The sequence below is a fragment of the Meriones unguiculatus genome, chromosome 5 (assembly GCF_030254825.1).
Source record: "Meriones unguiculatus strain TT.TT164.6M chromosome 5, Bangor_MerUng_6.1, whole genome shotgun sequence".
Classification (NCBI taxonomy): Eukaryota; Metazoa; Chordata; class Mammalia; order Rodentia; family Muridae; genus Meriones; species Meriones unguiculatus.
In genome coordinates this window covers 93818911-93835906 of record NC_083353.1, presented here as the reverse complement: position 1 = coordinate 93835906, position 16996 = coordinate 93818911, and the positions used below count along the sequence as shown (strand labels likewise).

Genomic DNA, 16996 nt, shown 5'->3' with positions numbered 1-16996 from the left:
GTCTCCAGCAAAGATGTTGTCTAGCCTGACTCAGACATCTAGGATTGCCATCCTCTCCTGTAGTTGTTTGGTTCATGTATGTGAACACTTGGTCCCCAGTAGGTAGCACCATTGGCAAGATTTAGGTGTGCCATTGTTACAAGAAGTACATCATTGGAGGGGGTTTGCTCTAACCAGTCCCCTCTCTCTGATTTGTGCTTATGGTTGAGGATGTGATCCCACTCACGTCTCGCCTCAGCCACTCAGACTGATGAGTACTGCCATGATTCTCCACTATGATGGACTCTTGTCTCTCAAGAACCATGAGCCTAAGTACACATTTTCTTCCTTCAGTTGTCCTGGTCATAGTATCTTATCACAAAAACAGAAAAGTGACTAATGCCCCACCTCAAACAAAAACACATTGATTAGCATTCCCACACAGAAGTCTCGGCAGTTCCTCGAATTAAGACACAAAATGCTTTATAGAAAAATATGTCTTTACATGATCCCAGCAGTAACTTCTAGACTATACATTGACATTCTGAAATGTTGGGTGAATGGGGTTATGTCACTTAACTGTTCTTAGCTTAACTTTCTTCTTGTGTATACTGGACAGATCGGTGGTACAAGAACAGCTCTGTGATTAAATATCATATCCGAGCACTGAGGACTTACCCCCAGGACAATTACTAATATGTCCTTCATCTCGATGATTATTGTGGTTTTTGTGTTTTAACTTTAAGATTTACATTGTGGCAAATATTTTTATTTGTGTATTTCTTTTTGAGGTATATAATATGGAATTTCTTTCTTTCATAGGCTTTTCAAACTGTTCAATCTCTTTTTTATTTTTTATATTAATTACAGTTTATTTACTTTGTATTCCAGCTGTAGCCCCCTCTCTCATCCCTTCCCAACCCCACTCTCCTTCCCTCATCTCCTCCCATGCCCCTCTCCAAGTCTACTGATAGAGGAAGTCCTCCTCCCCTTCCTTCTGATCCTAGGCTATCAGGTCTCATAAGGACAACATTTTTTTTTTCTTTCTCACATTTCATGGACTCTCTGAGACTTTTTCTTCATTTACCCTCTCTACTTTAATAGAAACACCTATTCAATTCAGCAGAACATTCCAAGAGAGGAGATTAAAGAGTTCTTTTTAAAAAAATATTTCTGTGAATTTGTTTTTTAAAATGTTCTAGCAATGGTTACACAATTTCAGTTGCATAACCATTTGGTGATAGCATTCTCTCATTTCTTTCTCAACACCTAGTACAATTAGAGAATTTGTTTGCATAGGTGTGAATGTGACAGTTACCTTCAGAAAGCGTTTCAGTTCTTCTAAAGTGGAAGCACTTTTTGAAAGGTACTTGATCATTTCTGTGTCTCTTTATGTCATTTGCTATGAAGAATATGAAAATCCTGGTGAACCCTGGGCATTTTTGCATTCAAAGTGGCAAAATTAACATGGCACAGCCTCGTGCTGTGCCTATACCTGAAATGTTATGAGAAAAGTGACGGATGTTCATTTCAGTTTTAGTTTTTCAAAGGGATTTATATAACAGAAAAGATTTCCGGTGATTAGTGTAGTCTCCAAAGGACATATGTAGATAGTGTATGGGTGTTACTGTGGAAAGTAAACGCTGTATACAGCTTTATTTGCAGTCTGAAGAGATTTGGTTACTATGGTGGTACTTCCTGGGGTCTCCTGCTTCTTGGGGCGTTCACTCACTGTTGAGGATGGATTGACAGATGTTCTTTAACCAGGGGATGTCCAAAGTGTGCTACTTGCTGGGCAGTAGGAGCAGTTAAGAGCAAATGATAGTTGCTGTTTGTCCTCTTCCATTCAAGGCTGCACCCTTTATAAGACCTTTCATTCATTATTGTTATTTTTTTTCCTTCCTCTACCCACACAGGTGAGCTTCTTTTGCAAGGCCCCGTGTTTATCAAAGAGCCCAGCAACAGTGTTTTCCCCGTTGGTTCAGAGGATAAAAAAATAACTTTAAATTGTGAAGCAAGAGGCAACCCTTCACCTCATTACAGGTACTGTGGGAAGTTTGAACATGTAAATAAAAAATGTAGCAACTGCAATTAGTTTTGCTTCAATATGTTGTGCCATGTAAGGAGGGTTAGATAAATGGTGTGCGAGTGGTGTGGTCAACAGAACCAATTCAATAACTATTAGGCAACAGCAGTCTGAATTAAAGGAAAAGCATAGGAGGATTTCTTAAGTATGCTTCATTTTTTTTTTCACTGATTTATAGTGTAATTTATAAAGTGTATAGATTAGATGGTAAGTTATAGAGATATCAAGTACACATTTATTATTGGGGTAAAATTAAGTGGTATTTGATCCATGTTTATATATATATATATATATATATATATATATATATATATATTGTTGTCCCTTTTTTCTTTGCTTATACTGAATGTGTTCAGAGGCTCACTAAATGTGGAAGAATAAAATGCATTTTTAAAAATAATTGAAACTATTTTGAAGAGGAAAATATATTCCTTTTATCAACTTTTTAAAAATCATCTTTAAAATCTTCACTTTTAAGATTATGGAAAAACCTGTTCAATGAAACCTTCAGCTGCCCCCCCCCCCAAAAAAAAAAGTATATAAGTGAAGAAGAAAACGTTCAATCTTCTTCTTAAGATTAAAATGTCAACATTTGGAAAGTGATCAGGATTATGTGATAGGATCAGTATTTACTTGATTAAATATCAAAAGATTAACAATTTTTATTCATAGATACTTAGGGCACTCAGTTTAATGAAGAGATGAATTATTAATAATTAGCATACACTATTTCCATAGAACTGGTTTGGGGCTGGGTGCTCCAGGCACCTTCAGAACAGCACACACCTCCAAGCACTTGCTACTATCTGCCTCAAAACTATTTACGCAGACCCATATTTTGCAGAAGAAGCACCCTTCCTCCTACATTAATAAAAGCCGACAGATTTAGAGGCATCATTTAGATCTTATTGAACCTCTATTGTTCTCTGAAGCCATAGAAATAATGGATGCCAATAGTGCTTGTTAAAGTGGGTCAGGCTTACCTTAGAAAAAGACTTTCAGATTTATGCACCAGGAAGTAATCAAGGTCAGTCTTTTCAATATGTTAACAGAATACTTAAGGAGCACCTACTGTGGGCTTTCAGCAAACTATGCGTTAAACTCATATGTTATGTCTGTTTCTACTTCTTACTCTAGAAGTAGGGAAGGCATGAAGAAAACAAGAAATGCTTTCAGGAGCTAGATGAGCTAGATGGTTGTTAGTGAATGCAACATCTGGAAATATTACTTTTTTGGAGGGAAAAATGAACAAATCATTTGATGAAGATTCTATCTTAGAAGTACTGTTTCTCACACTTTTCTAAGGATGTCTGATGCCTTATAAAGATTAATTCTGCCCATAATAGAAAAACGCGTTTATATACAGAGCTCTAAACATGAGAAATCCATTTGAGTGATAAGTATATAGGTTATTTTTCTATTGTTGATGGAGTTGTATCCTCATATTTATCTTATGTTATTGGGTGATAAATATATTTATTGAAGAAATCATCAAGACACAAGATGCTACAGAGGAACATATTTATAAATGAGAAGATTAATTATGTTTGTAGAATGTTATCAAGTAGCCAGATGTCTTGAGCTTAGAAACCTATAAATCTTTTGTAGTAATTGTATCTTGTATACTAGGAATTCAGTGCAATGCTGTGGACTCTGAGTGTAAAATTATTAATTGTACGTACAAAATTTTGTAGAAGAACTCTTGTCAATTGGTAGTGACCCTTCTGTTTTACTGTATTCTCTGGAATACCAAGACAGCACTTGTTACATTTCAGTTCAAGCAAAATCTATACCTGAGGAAAGGAAATACATGGCTTTCATTGATTTGTTGATATAGTATTTGATAAATGAAGTTTTACCTGCTATATAATGTGTCAAAATCCTTGGTTGCTAGCCAAATGGAACAGACACTTTTATCACAGGTTTAAAGATTTTCTGAACTCAGGATTTCTAAATAATATGAAATTTTGCTTTTGCTAACTACAGCTTATAATTACTGCGAACTGAAGCTAGAAATACAATGGAGCCTCTTTATTCTGGGAGGCATTAGACTTCCTTATAACAACAGCAACTCAAAAAAAAAGTTTCTGTTTTTGTGTGTTGTCTATAGAAGAAATAGGTTGCACTTGATAAAAAGAATGTAGAATAATGCAAGGCATATTCATAACTCTGTCCCCCCCAAATTTTGCCTTTAATAGTCCTGTAAGTAACATACCTTTTATCATAGAATGATTCAGAAGAAAACACATCCTTGTTCATCCTTACTTATTAATATTCTTTAGAAATTACAGAGCTTAGATACAGTATAATAAAATTAGTATATTAATGAAGCAATAAAATATTATATATTATATAATTTTAAACAGGTAGGTGGAGAAATAGGAAGCTGGAAACTTAACCGAGGAGGAAGGTGAAGGGCTTCTATGAAATCACTCATGTGACGTGACCTATTCATGTTTCTGAAGATTCAGAACAAAGCTTAAGAGTATTATGAGAGCTTGTCCTTTAAAATCACAAAGACTCCTGGAGACTGGAGCAAACTCGCCCATGAGAGATCCTGTCCCTGTTATATCCCCTTTGGGTAAAGATAACTCTTAATTGGTCATATTAGAAATCCAAAAGTTCAGAAAATCTCATGAGAAATTACTCCTATAAAGGTCTAATTGAGAATTTTATTCTTTCTCTTACATTTCCCTGCCTGCACCCTAAAGCCCATATTTAAAGGTTAATTAGGATTCCGTCTGACTGTAATTGTTAATGGCGCTGAAAGAGGTTACCTTAAAGATGCATTAATACTTGTTTTTTTCTTTTTAATGTAAAGAATTTTTCTCTTATTTGTTGTTTGGGCTCCAAATGCCTAACGTTGAATGAGGTATCCACATGGAGGAAGGGCACCTGCCATAACTGTTGATACCATCCTGTGCTTAAAGTACCGTAGGTTCAGGCTAAACTGGACTACACATTCTCACACACACACACACACACACACACACACATACACACACACACACACACACACACACTTACACACATATAGATCAGGCAAGTAACAAAGTCAAATGAAGTGGGGCCGCCCAAATGATTTGTGGATCCATTGCCTAGTTACTGGCAATTCATAATTCAGCTGTAAGCCTTCCAGATAGATTGGGCCATCATGATTGTCCACAATCTGTCCAGTTTGAACATCTATTCTCCTTTGCTTTTTCTACATACAATAGGCTAAAAATGTCCTAAGGCTGAATGTGGTCCTAGGGGTTCTATGTGTTTTTATCTTTTATATTCATTGAAACGTTCAATTTTAAATATAAAAAAAGTAAAAATTCACTTTTTTCACATAAACTCCATTTCTAGTGTTTTGTGGGCACACATGGCTAGTTGTTACACCCATGGAGAGCATGGATCTCATATCTTTATTTCTAAAATATCCTATTTTACACTACTGTTTTATACCTACCCTGAGTTTTACAGCATATTCTCACAGATGTCTTCCATTTTGGTCTCAAGAGAACACACGAAACATCCTTCTTAGTGAGTTCTTTCAAATGGGTAAGATGTTTTAATGAAGGACAGTGGGTGGAATCTGGAAAGTATACGTGCTAAGATAAATTTTTCCTCCAAGTAGAGGCTTTTCTAGTTTCCTTAAATGGGATTTCTTGGGATGAATCTGTGTTCTGCATGTGTTTAAATTATTGAAAGTTAACCTAGTTGTGCTTAGTATAAAAGAAAAGGAAAATGAAGTAATACACTAATTTTGTTCAACATGTATTCAAAGAATGATATAAAGAAAGGAAGTTTAAGTTTATTTCTTCTCTGTGCATGCATACACACATACACACATTCACAGATCCTATTGGTGTCACTATTACCTATTTTTATAATCAAGTCAAATAAGAGCTATTGTTCGTTGAAATTCTCATGACCCTTATTATTTGTGACAGTTTTCTAACTCTGGATCTTTAGGCTCAGCTCGCTTTGATATCCTAAGTTCTCCAGCTATGCTTATAATTAGTTACTAAGAGCAGTGAAGAATTCACTGAAGTGTTTGCAAAATATCAAGAACACAGTAATCTCTATACTTTCTGAGGCTAATAGTAGCTGACCCATGCAGTTTCAGACAAGGCTATACCATCATCATGCCCGCAAAGGCTTCCTGGTAACCTCATCACTGGAAGTCTCCCTACAGTACCATGTCTGACTATGGCACCTTGACATTCCTGTATCACAGAGGGAACTGTGACTGTGCCTGGTTATGGCACCTTGGCATTCCTATTTTGCACAGAGAATTGTAATTGTGCCTGCCTATGGCACCTTGGCATTCTGTGTTAATCAGGGAATTGTGATTGTACCTGCCTATGGCACCTTGGCATTCTTGATCTTTACTGTAGCTGTCTAGCCGGCAGTAAGCGCTTACTTAATGGCTGGAAAAAGATCCATCATGAAACTGTCAAAAAGAAAAAAGAAATTTATAAAGAGATTGTATTTCAGAACTCAAGAATGCCATAGCAAAACTGCAACTTCAATGTGGTAGATAGCTTATTTTTTTCTTAGACGCTATGGTTTAGATTCAGTCTTATTTTTGGCTCCATTTTATCATAGTTTGACTTTAGGTATACAAGGTCGTTTCTAGGAACCCAAGCCTCTTGGCAGCCTCCTCACAATATAACCTGTCAAAAAAGACTTCACTGGGAGGAGAGACAGCTCAGTGCTTAACATCACTGACTGCTCTTCCAGAGGATCCAGATTCAATTCCCAGCACCCACATGGCCTCTCACAACTGTCTGTAACTCCCGTTCCAGGAGAATCTGCCCCCTTCCTACAGATAAATGTGCAGGCAACATATCAATGCACAAATAAAAATAAATCTTTTTTAAAAAGATGTCATCTCTCTCATGCTGTCATCTATTGCCTCTAGTATCAGAAAATGTGAAATAAAAGCACAGACAATATTGTGAACAATAAATTTTCATGAGAAAAATAAAGGTTAGCTTTTAGACATTAAGGCATTATGTAACCTAAAAGATGGCCTGTTTTTGTTTTTACTTTTCATCATGTTTTTTTTTTTTTTTCCAGTAGGATGAGGAGAGGAGCTATGAATCACAGTGATTAAAATAAAATTAAATAAAGTGGGTCACTTTTGTGTGCTTCATCACCCACAGAAGCTTGGGGCATTGTGTTTTCTTTTTCTTGTTTCAGAATCACGTGATAAGTAGCATTTTTTCAGAGGAGAATAAGGAAACTCTTGCCAGAAAATTTAAAATTTATATATAGGAAAGGCAAACCTTTCAAGCACATTTCTTAACTCCTTGGAATAGGTTAAATACAATCACTGGTGAACTTGAACTTAGTTATAACCATTTACACTGAACAGTTGTTCTCATTGCTTATACCACCAATCTATAGAGTGTGTGTGTGTGTGTGTGTGTGTGTGAATGTTAATATTTAATATGTATTGTAGAAATGGGAATCTGCATCATAAAACACATTTTTACACACAATGGTTTTGTTTTTTTTTTTTAAACAAAATACATAGCATCTCAACTTAACTCATTTCAATTATTGCTGAAGCCTAAATAGTTATTTTTGGATAAAGTATTGAATATGTAAATTTATACATTCATTCTTTTAAGGGCTGCAATTATTCTCATCACTTCAGTAAACACAGTAACAAACACTGCAATGAACACAAATGCATTTGCTTATTAACTTGAAAGCTGCTTCTAAAACCACAAATTGCTTCTGTGATTACATTACTAAATTTTCTGTCAAAGCCCAAATAGAGGATCGCCTGTTGATTTAACAAGTGCTTAGCCTGGGCTTATTTCCCAAACACAACTCCAAACCCCCAAAGATTCTGCTGTGATTTGATTCTTTTGGCTTTGTTTTATCCTGTGGCCTAAAATGTAGAATTTATTTTTCCCCAACCTGTTACTTATGTTTTTATTTTGCTGACAAGATATGGTGTGATAATATCAAATCTCAGAGGACAATATGAGGTTAATTATATTTTGCAATTAAAAAAAAAGCTGTTAGAAATAGTCCTTGTTCCCTTTATTATGGGAAACCAATTGGTTACTGAGCTACCACGGGCTACATCCGAGCAGAGGTTCTAGGTTATATTCATACACGGTCCTTGGTTGAATGTCAGTCTCAGAAAAGACCCTGTGCCCAGATATATTTGGTCCTTGTTGAGCTCCTATCCTTTCCCCACCATACTAACTCCCCTTCTTTCATATGATTCCCTGTACTCTGCCAAAGGTGTGGTTATGAGTCTTTGTATCTGCTTTGAAAACACTGCTAGTTAGAGTCTTTCAGATGCGCTCAGTAGACTCCTGTCATACATTCAATGCACATCCCATCTGTCTTTCTAAACGAGGATTGATCATCTTACCCCATGTCCGCTCTCTTGATTATCATTTTTAGATATATAGATTTTATTATGTTTAGGAGGAGCAGTTCTGTTAGGCCACAGAGGAAGACTTTGCAGCCAGTCCTGAAGATACCTGATAAAACATGATCAGATGAATGGGGAGGAGGTCCCCCCCATCAGTGGACTTAGAAAGGGGCAGGGTGGAGATTAGGGAGGGAGGGTGGGATTGGGAGGGAATGAGGGAGCAGGATACAGCTGGGATACAGAGTTAATAAAATGTAACTGATAAGAAAAAAATAAAATTAAAAAAAATAAAAAATAAATAAATAAAAATATAATATCACTGTGAAAAAAAAAGAAAAACAAACAAACAGACAAAACTATCCAATGCCATGTACTTTATTATTTAGGTCTGTTAGTTTCCGTTTCAAGGTATCTGAACTAACTTTATAGCCAAGTTGAATTGGCAGACTTCATTGTCTTAAATCACAGTGACAGCAGAATATATCTATCTGTACTCACAGCCGTTAGACCATACTAGTCTGGTTCTGTGAAAGAGCTTGTCACATCCAGTCATAACAGGAATGGCAAATGAATCATAAGAAGTTCAGTACGTGAAAGCAGTGGGTCATTCTCTGCTTTGCCTTTGCCTGTTGGCATTGACTCTACCCAGTGAAGACCGCAGGGCACCTGCATATAGGGAGGTTGATAAGTTACATTTTATTATTCTTTTCCGGAAACTTCTGTGAATACTTTATCGATTGTGATGTGATACTAGATGTTATAATTTTAAGAACAGATATGTTCACCAAGAAATGGAGCTTTTGTTGCTTACATGGTACTGTGAAATATTGAAAAGGTAGGCTTTTATGCTTAAGGTAATACAATATGTAGCCTGGCACTGTAGCACGTGCCTGTAATCCCAGCACTTGGGGAGGCAGAGGCAGAGGCAGGCAGATCTCTCTGAGTTTGAGGCCAGCCTGGTCTACATAGTGTGTCCAGGACAGGAAAGGCTACACAGAGAAGCCCTGTCTTAAAAAAACAAAACAAATAAACAAACAAGTATTAAAGAATAGTATATGAACTTGTGGTAACACCCCTGACACACACACACCACACATACACACACACACACACACACACACACACACACACACGTCATTTTTTTCTTCTCTCCTTCCCCACCATTTTGTTCAGTGCTTTTGAAGGCAATGGTACATGTATTTTTGCCTCTTGTTCTTTTGCATCCTTGAATGTAACATTTGGAGTGTTTTTAAAAAATGGCTATGCATTTTGAGATGCTTTCTTATGCCACAGAGTAAAATTATAGCAGGCGCTTTTTCCCAAGTGCTTAGCTGCCCTAAAAAATTGTCTTCATAGGGCAATCTGCATTCAACTCCCCCACTCTATTGCATCAAGATTGGCCTAGTTTTCCCAATCCCTTTATTTTATTTGCCATTTCCCTGTTGTGTGGAGGAGGCAAAAGATTTACAAAAATGTGTATGAATCAAATGTACACCTCCTCAGGGAGGCCAGAAATCTAGAACCCCTAAATTTAGCTCCCTAGGAATCATTTCTAGTATTTGATAACTCACAAATTTCCACTGAGAGGCCCGTTCAGGAATGCTCCTCCTCCACTGAGAATCAGTTCGCTCCTGATGCTCAGAGCAGTAAAACTGTGTCACACTTACAGATCATAGACAGCAAATCCTAATCCATATAGAATGAGCATTTGAACACGAAGGGCAGACGATAAACTTGTAAGATCATTCTAGAGCGTTACAACATGATTACGTAGAGGTGCTTAATCCTGTGACATTTACCACAAGCTAAAGAAACAAGGTTAGTCAGCTTCTGAAGCACAAGGTAAATGTTATATGATTGAAATTCTGCTGTGTGCAGCCCCAAGAGCCATGACTCTGGCTGCCTTTGCCCCAGATCCTTAGGATGAGGCTTCCAGAATGGAATCTGAGTATGCAAATGAACTCTTGTGAAGCTTTAAACTATTTCCACAGTTCAGAAAGATGCATTCTGATACTTGACTGCTTTTTTGATGAATTTAAAAAAAATATCAAAGAGGAAATCTGAAAGTTTTACAAAGAATTATGAATTTGCAAAACGGAAAAACTATCACATTCTAAAAACTTCTCAAATTGGTGATCTTAATGTGCAGTGTAACTGCCTTACTTTACTTTCAAATGTGTCCATTCTTTAGACATTGCACTCCTTGGAATTTGAAGTTCACACTTAAGAGCAACACAACTGAGTTTAAAAAATTTCAAAACACAGAGGGCCTCTGAAAGGCTCTACCCTGCAAGGTATCAAAGCAGATGCTGAGATGTAGCCAAACTTTGGGCAGAGTTCAGGGAATCTTATGAAAGAAGGAGGAGATATGACCTCCTTCTTTCATATGAAAGAAGACCTGGAGAGGACAGGAGCTCCACAAGGAGAGCACAGAAGCAAAAAATCTAGGCACAGGGGTCTTTTCTGAGACTGACACTCCAACCAAGGACCATTCATGGAGATAACCTAGAACCCATGCACAAATGTAGCCCATGGCAGTTCAGTGTCTAAGTGGGTTCCATAGTAATGGGAACAGGGACTGTCTCTGACAGAAACTAATTGGTCTGCTCTTTGGTCACCTCCCCCTGAGGTGGGGAGCAGCCTTACCAGTCCACAGATGAAGACAATGCAGCCTCTCCTGGTGAGACCTGATAGACTAGGATCAGAAGGAAGTGGAGGAAGACCTCCCCTATCAGTGGTCTTAGAGAGGGACATGAGTGGAGAAGGGGTGAGAAGGTGGGATTGGAATGGGAGGAGGGAGAGAGCTAGAGGGGGATACAAAGTAAATAAACTGTAATTAACAAAAATTAAAAACAAAAATAAAAAACAAAAACAATATTAATTTATGTTTAAAGTAAATTTGAAATTTTGTTCCAAGCTTTATTTGTAGCCATTCTTGGCCACATGTAGTCTATAGCAAGGTTGGACATACTTGCCAATTTACTGTACTGTTCTGAAGTCTGAAAGATGAGATTGAAAATTCAGCAAATAAAATAAGTCTGGCTTACAGGTTTTTTTGGCAGTACATCTTATTAAGAAGGAACTATCCTGTCTTCAGTTTTCTAGATTATTTCTTTTGGAAGATGTATGTGTGTGTGTGTATGTGTGTGTGCTCGTGCGCGCCTGTATGAGTTTGTGTGAATCATAAAATGCAGTGCTGACAGAATGCCAGACCAGAGACTCAGCTCCCCTGGAATTAGGGTTACAGGCATGAGTGAGCTGCCTGATGTAGGCACTGAGCACCCAAGTCTTCTTCCAGAGATGCCCGTACTAATATCCACTGAGCCATCTTTCTAGTCTCATGCTTATTTCTTATGCAGATGAAAATAAGAGACATAATTAGAAATCAATCCCAAATATAAATATTTTGCCTCAAGGTCCTGGGTACACACATTTGTTTCTCAGAATAAAATAAATTTTGGAATTCCAATCCCAGAGCTAACTTGCACATTTTAGAGTTGAAACAAAAGAATAACTCTTTTGAGTACATATAACTTTCAGCAAGTGAAAAGAAACATCAATATTTAATAAGATATTGAGACAGTTTCTATCACCAGGGGATGAGTTCCATTGAGTGATGGATTTAGTGTTTAGAAGGAGAAAAATAATTATGTTTTGTGAAGATTAGCATTCTTCAATATAACTCAAGAGCACCTTAGCTCTGAAGAGTTTGCTGTTAAAGTGTCTAGGCACATCTGCTGTAGCAGAGGCACATTTAAAAGAGAAACATCCTTATTTTCCTCACCTTAAAGGAACCCAGCTAGTGTGTCTGTATGATGAAAAACCAAGGTATAGGAAGTATGAAACATTTATACAGAATAGAAAAACCCTTCCATTTTTTGGTTATTTTCTTGCAACTTAGCAATGGTAGCTTTTAGATTGTAGACACTTACTGAAATAAAGTATTGCCTCAAACATTTTATGGTCTCTTAAATCTTTCAACCTATTAAATAGGCAAGAGGAAGTGATCCTCAATATTTTTATTTATTTTTACAGTTTTCCACAGAGCCATTGAATCTTTATTATTCATTAGCTAAACATAAAAACATAGCTTTTAAATGAAGCCATTAGGTACACTTAGGCCCCAAACATTGTACATCCTCAGATATAATGCTGCTTTTTTTCTATTTACAAACTGTATTTTATAGGTAATAAAAACACATATATGCCTGGGAAAATAGCTCAGGCAATAAAGTGCTTGCTTTGCAAGGAAAAGAGTCTGAGTTAGGTCCCCAAACACATGAAAAACCTGGGCATTGTGGAGTGCCTTGTAATTCCAGCACTGGGGAGTCAGGGCCTGTTGGCCTTCTGTGGCTCCCTGGCTGTCTAACTTATCCCAACTGGCAAGATCAAACCAGTGAGAGGTGAGAGACTGTTGTCTTTCTCTTATTTTTTTTTTTAATTTTTAGTGTCCAACCTGGGTTCTACTCTCATCTCATTAAATGCATAAATATGCATATATGGAACCCACAAGCAATGATCATAGGCACACACATAAGGCATACACACACACACACACACACACACACACACATACACAGAGCCAATAATTCATGATTCAAAAGTATGTAAAATCTACAGAAATTTTATATGCTAATTTCACTTTAAAAACATTTTCTCTCTTCAGTCACATTGAGCTGATTCATAGCGGACAAAACATATTTACCACAGGAATTAAACCCACTTACTTGGTTTACCATCAGATTTATTCTTCACAAGCCAAGCTTGGCAGGTATTTCATCCTTCTTGTGATAACTTCTCAGGGAAGGCACACATGTTGAAACCATATGTTCGAGTCAGTCTGTTCTGCCTGAGAGGGCATGACCGACCGGGAGCATGGAACCAAGTAGGTGATGGAGAACCAGCACATGCTTACTGGGAATAGAACAGCAAGAGAGGAGGGGGCAGAGGGTCATGCTGCTATGACAGGGGCTGTTTCCTGTGTCGGCAGAGGCATCTACCCTTGGAAGGAATACCTGTGCATGGCAGCTTCGTATACAGCTGTCAAAGCAAACCTTTGTTGGGAACTTGGAATTCTATTTCTTTTCTTTGTCAAGATATAGGTTTGCGGATGTTGGGTAATTTTCTCATGTTCATTAAACTGGAGCAGGATCAAGCTTGTTAGGAATGGATCTTGGATTGTAGGAAAAAAATAAAAAAACTACACCATTAAAAGTATTTTGGTAAAACCTTTTACTTCTGTAGAAGGGTGAATAGCTTTTCAAAATCAAGCAAGAAAAAACACATCCAGCAGGAAGGCCACAGGGTTTTTAGCCTTTATGCAAGAGGTCCTGTGCTCAACCCTGAGGGGTCAGAGCTCTGCTTCTTATTTGTGCCGCAGTTGGCTACCTCAAAAAAAGCATTTTGAACGTATATTTTTATTTCAGAAAAATGCTGACTTGAAAGGGATTTTTGCCAAATGATTTTTTTATATATTTTTCTTTAAAGATGGTATTTTCTTTGTCTTATTTAATTTTTTGTATTTTTTATTTTCTTAATTTATTCATTGAATATTCTGATTGTAGCCCCCTCCCTCAACTCCTCCCAGTCTTACTCTTCCTTCCTTTTTACCCCTATCCCCTTCCCCTAGTCCACTGAAAGGCAGAGTCCTCCTCCCCTGCCATCTACCCATAGGTTATCAAGTCTCATCAGGACTGCCTGGATTCTCTGTGTCCTGGCAAGGCTGCATCACCAGGGGCAACTGATCAAAGAGCAGGCATCTGAGTTCATGACAGAGGCAGCCCCTGCTCTCCTTACTCGATGATGCACATGGAGACTGAGCTGCCTATTGGCTACATCTGAGCAGGGGGTCTAGGTCCTCTTTATGCATCTTCCTGTCCTTGGTCAGTGCATTATTCTCTGCAGGACATCCTGGGCTCAGATCTTTTAGCTTTGTTGGTCTCCTTGTGGGGCTCCTGTCTCCTCCTTATCTTTCTATCCCTCCTTCTTCCATAGACAACCTGCCCTCTGCCCAAAGTTTAGCTGTGAGTCTCTGCATCTGCTTCCATCCCCTGTTGGGTGGAGCCTTTCAGAGGACCCTCTATAATAGGTTCCCATCCTGTTCTCTCTCTTCCTCCATTTCTGGCACCTATCCTGTTTTGTCATTCTGAATGAGATTTAATCATCCTCCCTAGGGTCCTCCTTTTTTAACTTTTGTAGGTCTGTAAATTTTAGCATGCTTATCCTATATTATACTGAGTTTTCTTACATTCCCCACAATTTCCCCCTGTTTTACAATACACATTCTCTCTTTCCTCGAAATTCAATTAATAGTGCCTGACTTTCCTGGACCTGAGCTACTCACAAGTAACACTTTCGTATATGGTACGGGTTTTTATGTGATAGCTGTTTGTACTAATTTTCCTATGCATGGGATCACATCCAATAGTAGTCAGGACTTTAGACTATAACAAGGTCAGTGATGCCTGAGGTTACTGCCCCTTTCTCTTTTTCAAACCACATTCCTGTGTTTCTAGTTAACTCATTGGGTAAAGGAATTAGTCCCCAAAGAGAATTTATGAGAATGCCATCAGGAGCCATGTTATTAAGAATGCAGTTTCAACACTGACCACCTGTTATCACACAGATTCCTCCTCTTATGGCTAGCATCATGTTGAGGGCTGGTCTGTTTTCCCATGCAATTTTGCAAGTGGTATCCAGTTGATTTGCTATACACGTGATAGTATCCCTGATGTTATCTAAAAATCTTCACTGGTTGTAATATATGTTCTGCACACAGACACACACACACAGAGACAGAGACAGAGAAAGAGAGACACAGAGAGAGACAGAGAGGCAAAGAGATAGAGAGATCTCAGCATGCATTAGTATATTTTGAATATATTTATGATGAAAATATATATGTATATAATTTACACAATGTTATTTTTTTTAGTTATGGTAGACAGAGTAGCACTAACTCAAATCCTATTTGATTCCTACTTTTAATTAATTAGGGACTCCTCATGACACTCCTGTTGAATCTATACAAATGTGTGGATGAAATGACATAATCTCCCTTTTATGGGGAGAAAATTGAGGTTGGACTTGTTTTGGGATATGCAGTCCTGAAAATGATAGCCAATTGGACCAATGCACATGTCTTACTCCAACTGGTTGATAAGATCATCAGTAAAGGTCCATCATTGTATCACTACCATGATCCTGGCAGTGCTGAGGTTATATAGCATTGCATCTTCTCTAAGTCAGAGGCCCTTATATACAGACAAATTTGCCAAGAATTCACCTTGCTCCTTACTTTTTTCAAATCAAGAGGTGTAATTATTTCTTCACAAGGGAAATGGAATTGTTGGGGGTCTGGGTTGCCTCAGCACATTGGTGGCTGGAAATAGAAGGGCCATCTATCTGGTCCTGGGAGAGGAGGATCTTGCATTCTATCAGTCACTCTTGTTTAATGTGATGGCAGAATATTTGTCACATTCCAGGCAGGCGTTTGACTAGTTCATCATGTAGTCTGTTTCCTTGGAGTCAAAAGCTCTACCCTCTTTGGTCTCTAGGAATCCAAACAATTACAAGTCATTTACTTTGTTGTAAGTTTTTAATTCCTTATCAATATGTTATTTATGTATCATTCGTTGGCCATTACTATTAATTAGCCCTGTTTCAGATTAGAGTTTTCTGAAAGTATGGGCATTTAGAGGCATGCCAGGAATACATGTATATCATCCCCACTTTTCCCTTTAAGCTTTCAAAAATCTGGTTTAAGACAAATAAATCACGTTTGTACTGATCAGTTATTTGTCAGTTGTTCAGATTATATGATCTTTTATTGAATTCCGTCAATCACAGAGTATACATTATGTCTTTTTTCTTGATTTTCCAGGGAGAATCTACCTGTAAATATTTAGGTTCCTGAGGAAAAGGGGTTTCTTCCAGGTTGGGGTGGACCTTGGATTGGTAGAGAAGGCACAGAAGGAGTCCCTCCATTTAGAAACTCAACAGGGTTTAAATAGCCATCAGTGGCTAGAATTAAATCATCGTTCTCTAGGAGAATATTTTGGGATTTGAAAGCCTGTTAACGACCTTCCAGCCTTCTGCTGTAGGAGTTATCCTTCTTGCTGAGGAGTGCTTATAATTAGAAAGCCACCTAATGTAAACTTTTGGCTCTTCTAAGTAAAGAGGGCAGGGGCAGTTCTTAATCTAATTCATTCCAGTTCTTGGAATGGGCTCTAATAGCTTAGACAAATAGGCTATCAGCTGCCTTTCACCCTGGAATCCCTAGTGAGCGGCTTACAAAAACAGTAGCTTTGTCCATACTTGGAAATGAAAGGACTTGTCTAAAGAGGGCAAGACCAATATGAAACAGTTACTAATTCTTGGTTTAAGATTTTAAAAGCTTGAATTTCTTTTACCTCCTGCTGAAGATCTGGCTCCTCATCTGGGAATTTCTCATTATGGCCTCTTGTTTGGGTAGCATAAGAGTCAAACCAAGGTTTATAAAGTCCTATTAAACCCAACAATTTTCTAATTTCTCTTGGTTT

At 37.7% G+C, this 16996-nt stretch overlaps 1 protein-coding gene across 2 annotated transcripts in view; it reads left to right on the top strand.

Annotated features, from left to right (window-relative positions):
• The window catches only part of Cntn3 (contactin 3), a 396519-nt gene that overhangs the window by 122757 nt on the left and 256766 nt on the right, over positions 1–16996 (top strand). For both annotated transcript variants that reach the window (XM_060383858.1, XM_060383859.1), the window contains exon 3: positions 1896–2022. In XM_060383858.1, the coding sequence (XP_060239841.1) occupies positions 1896–2022 (127 nt within the window). The remainder of the gene's footprint in view (positions 1–1895; positions 2023–16996) is intronic.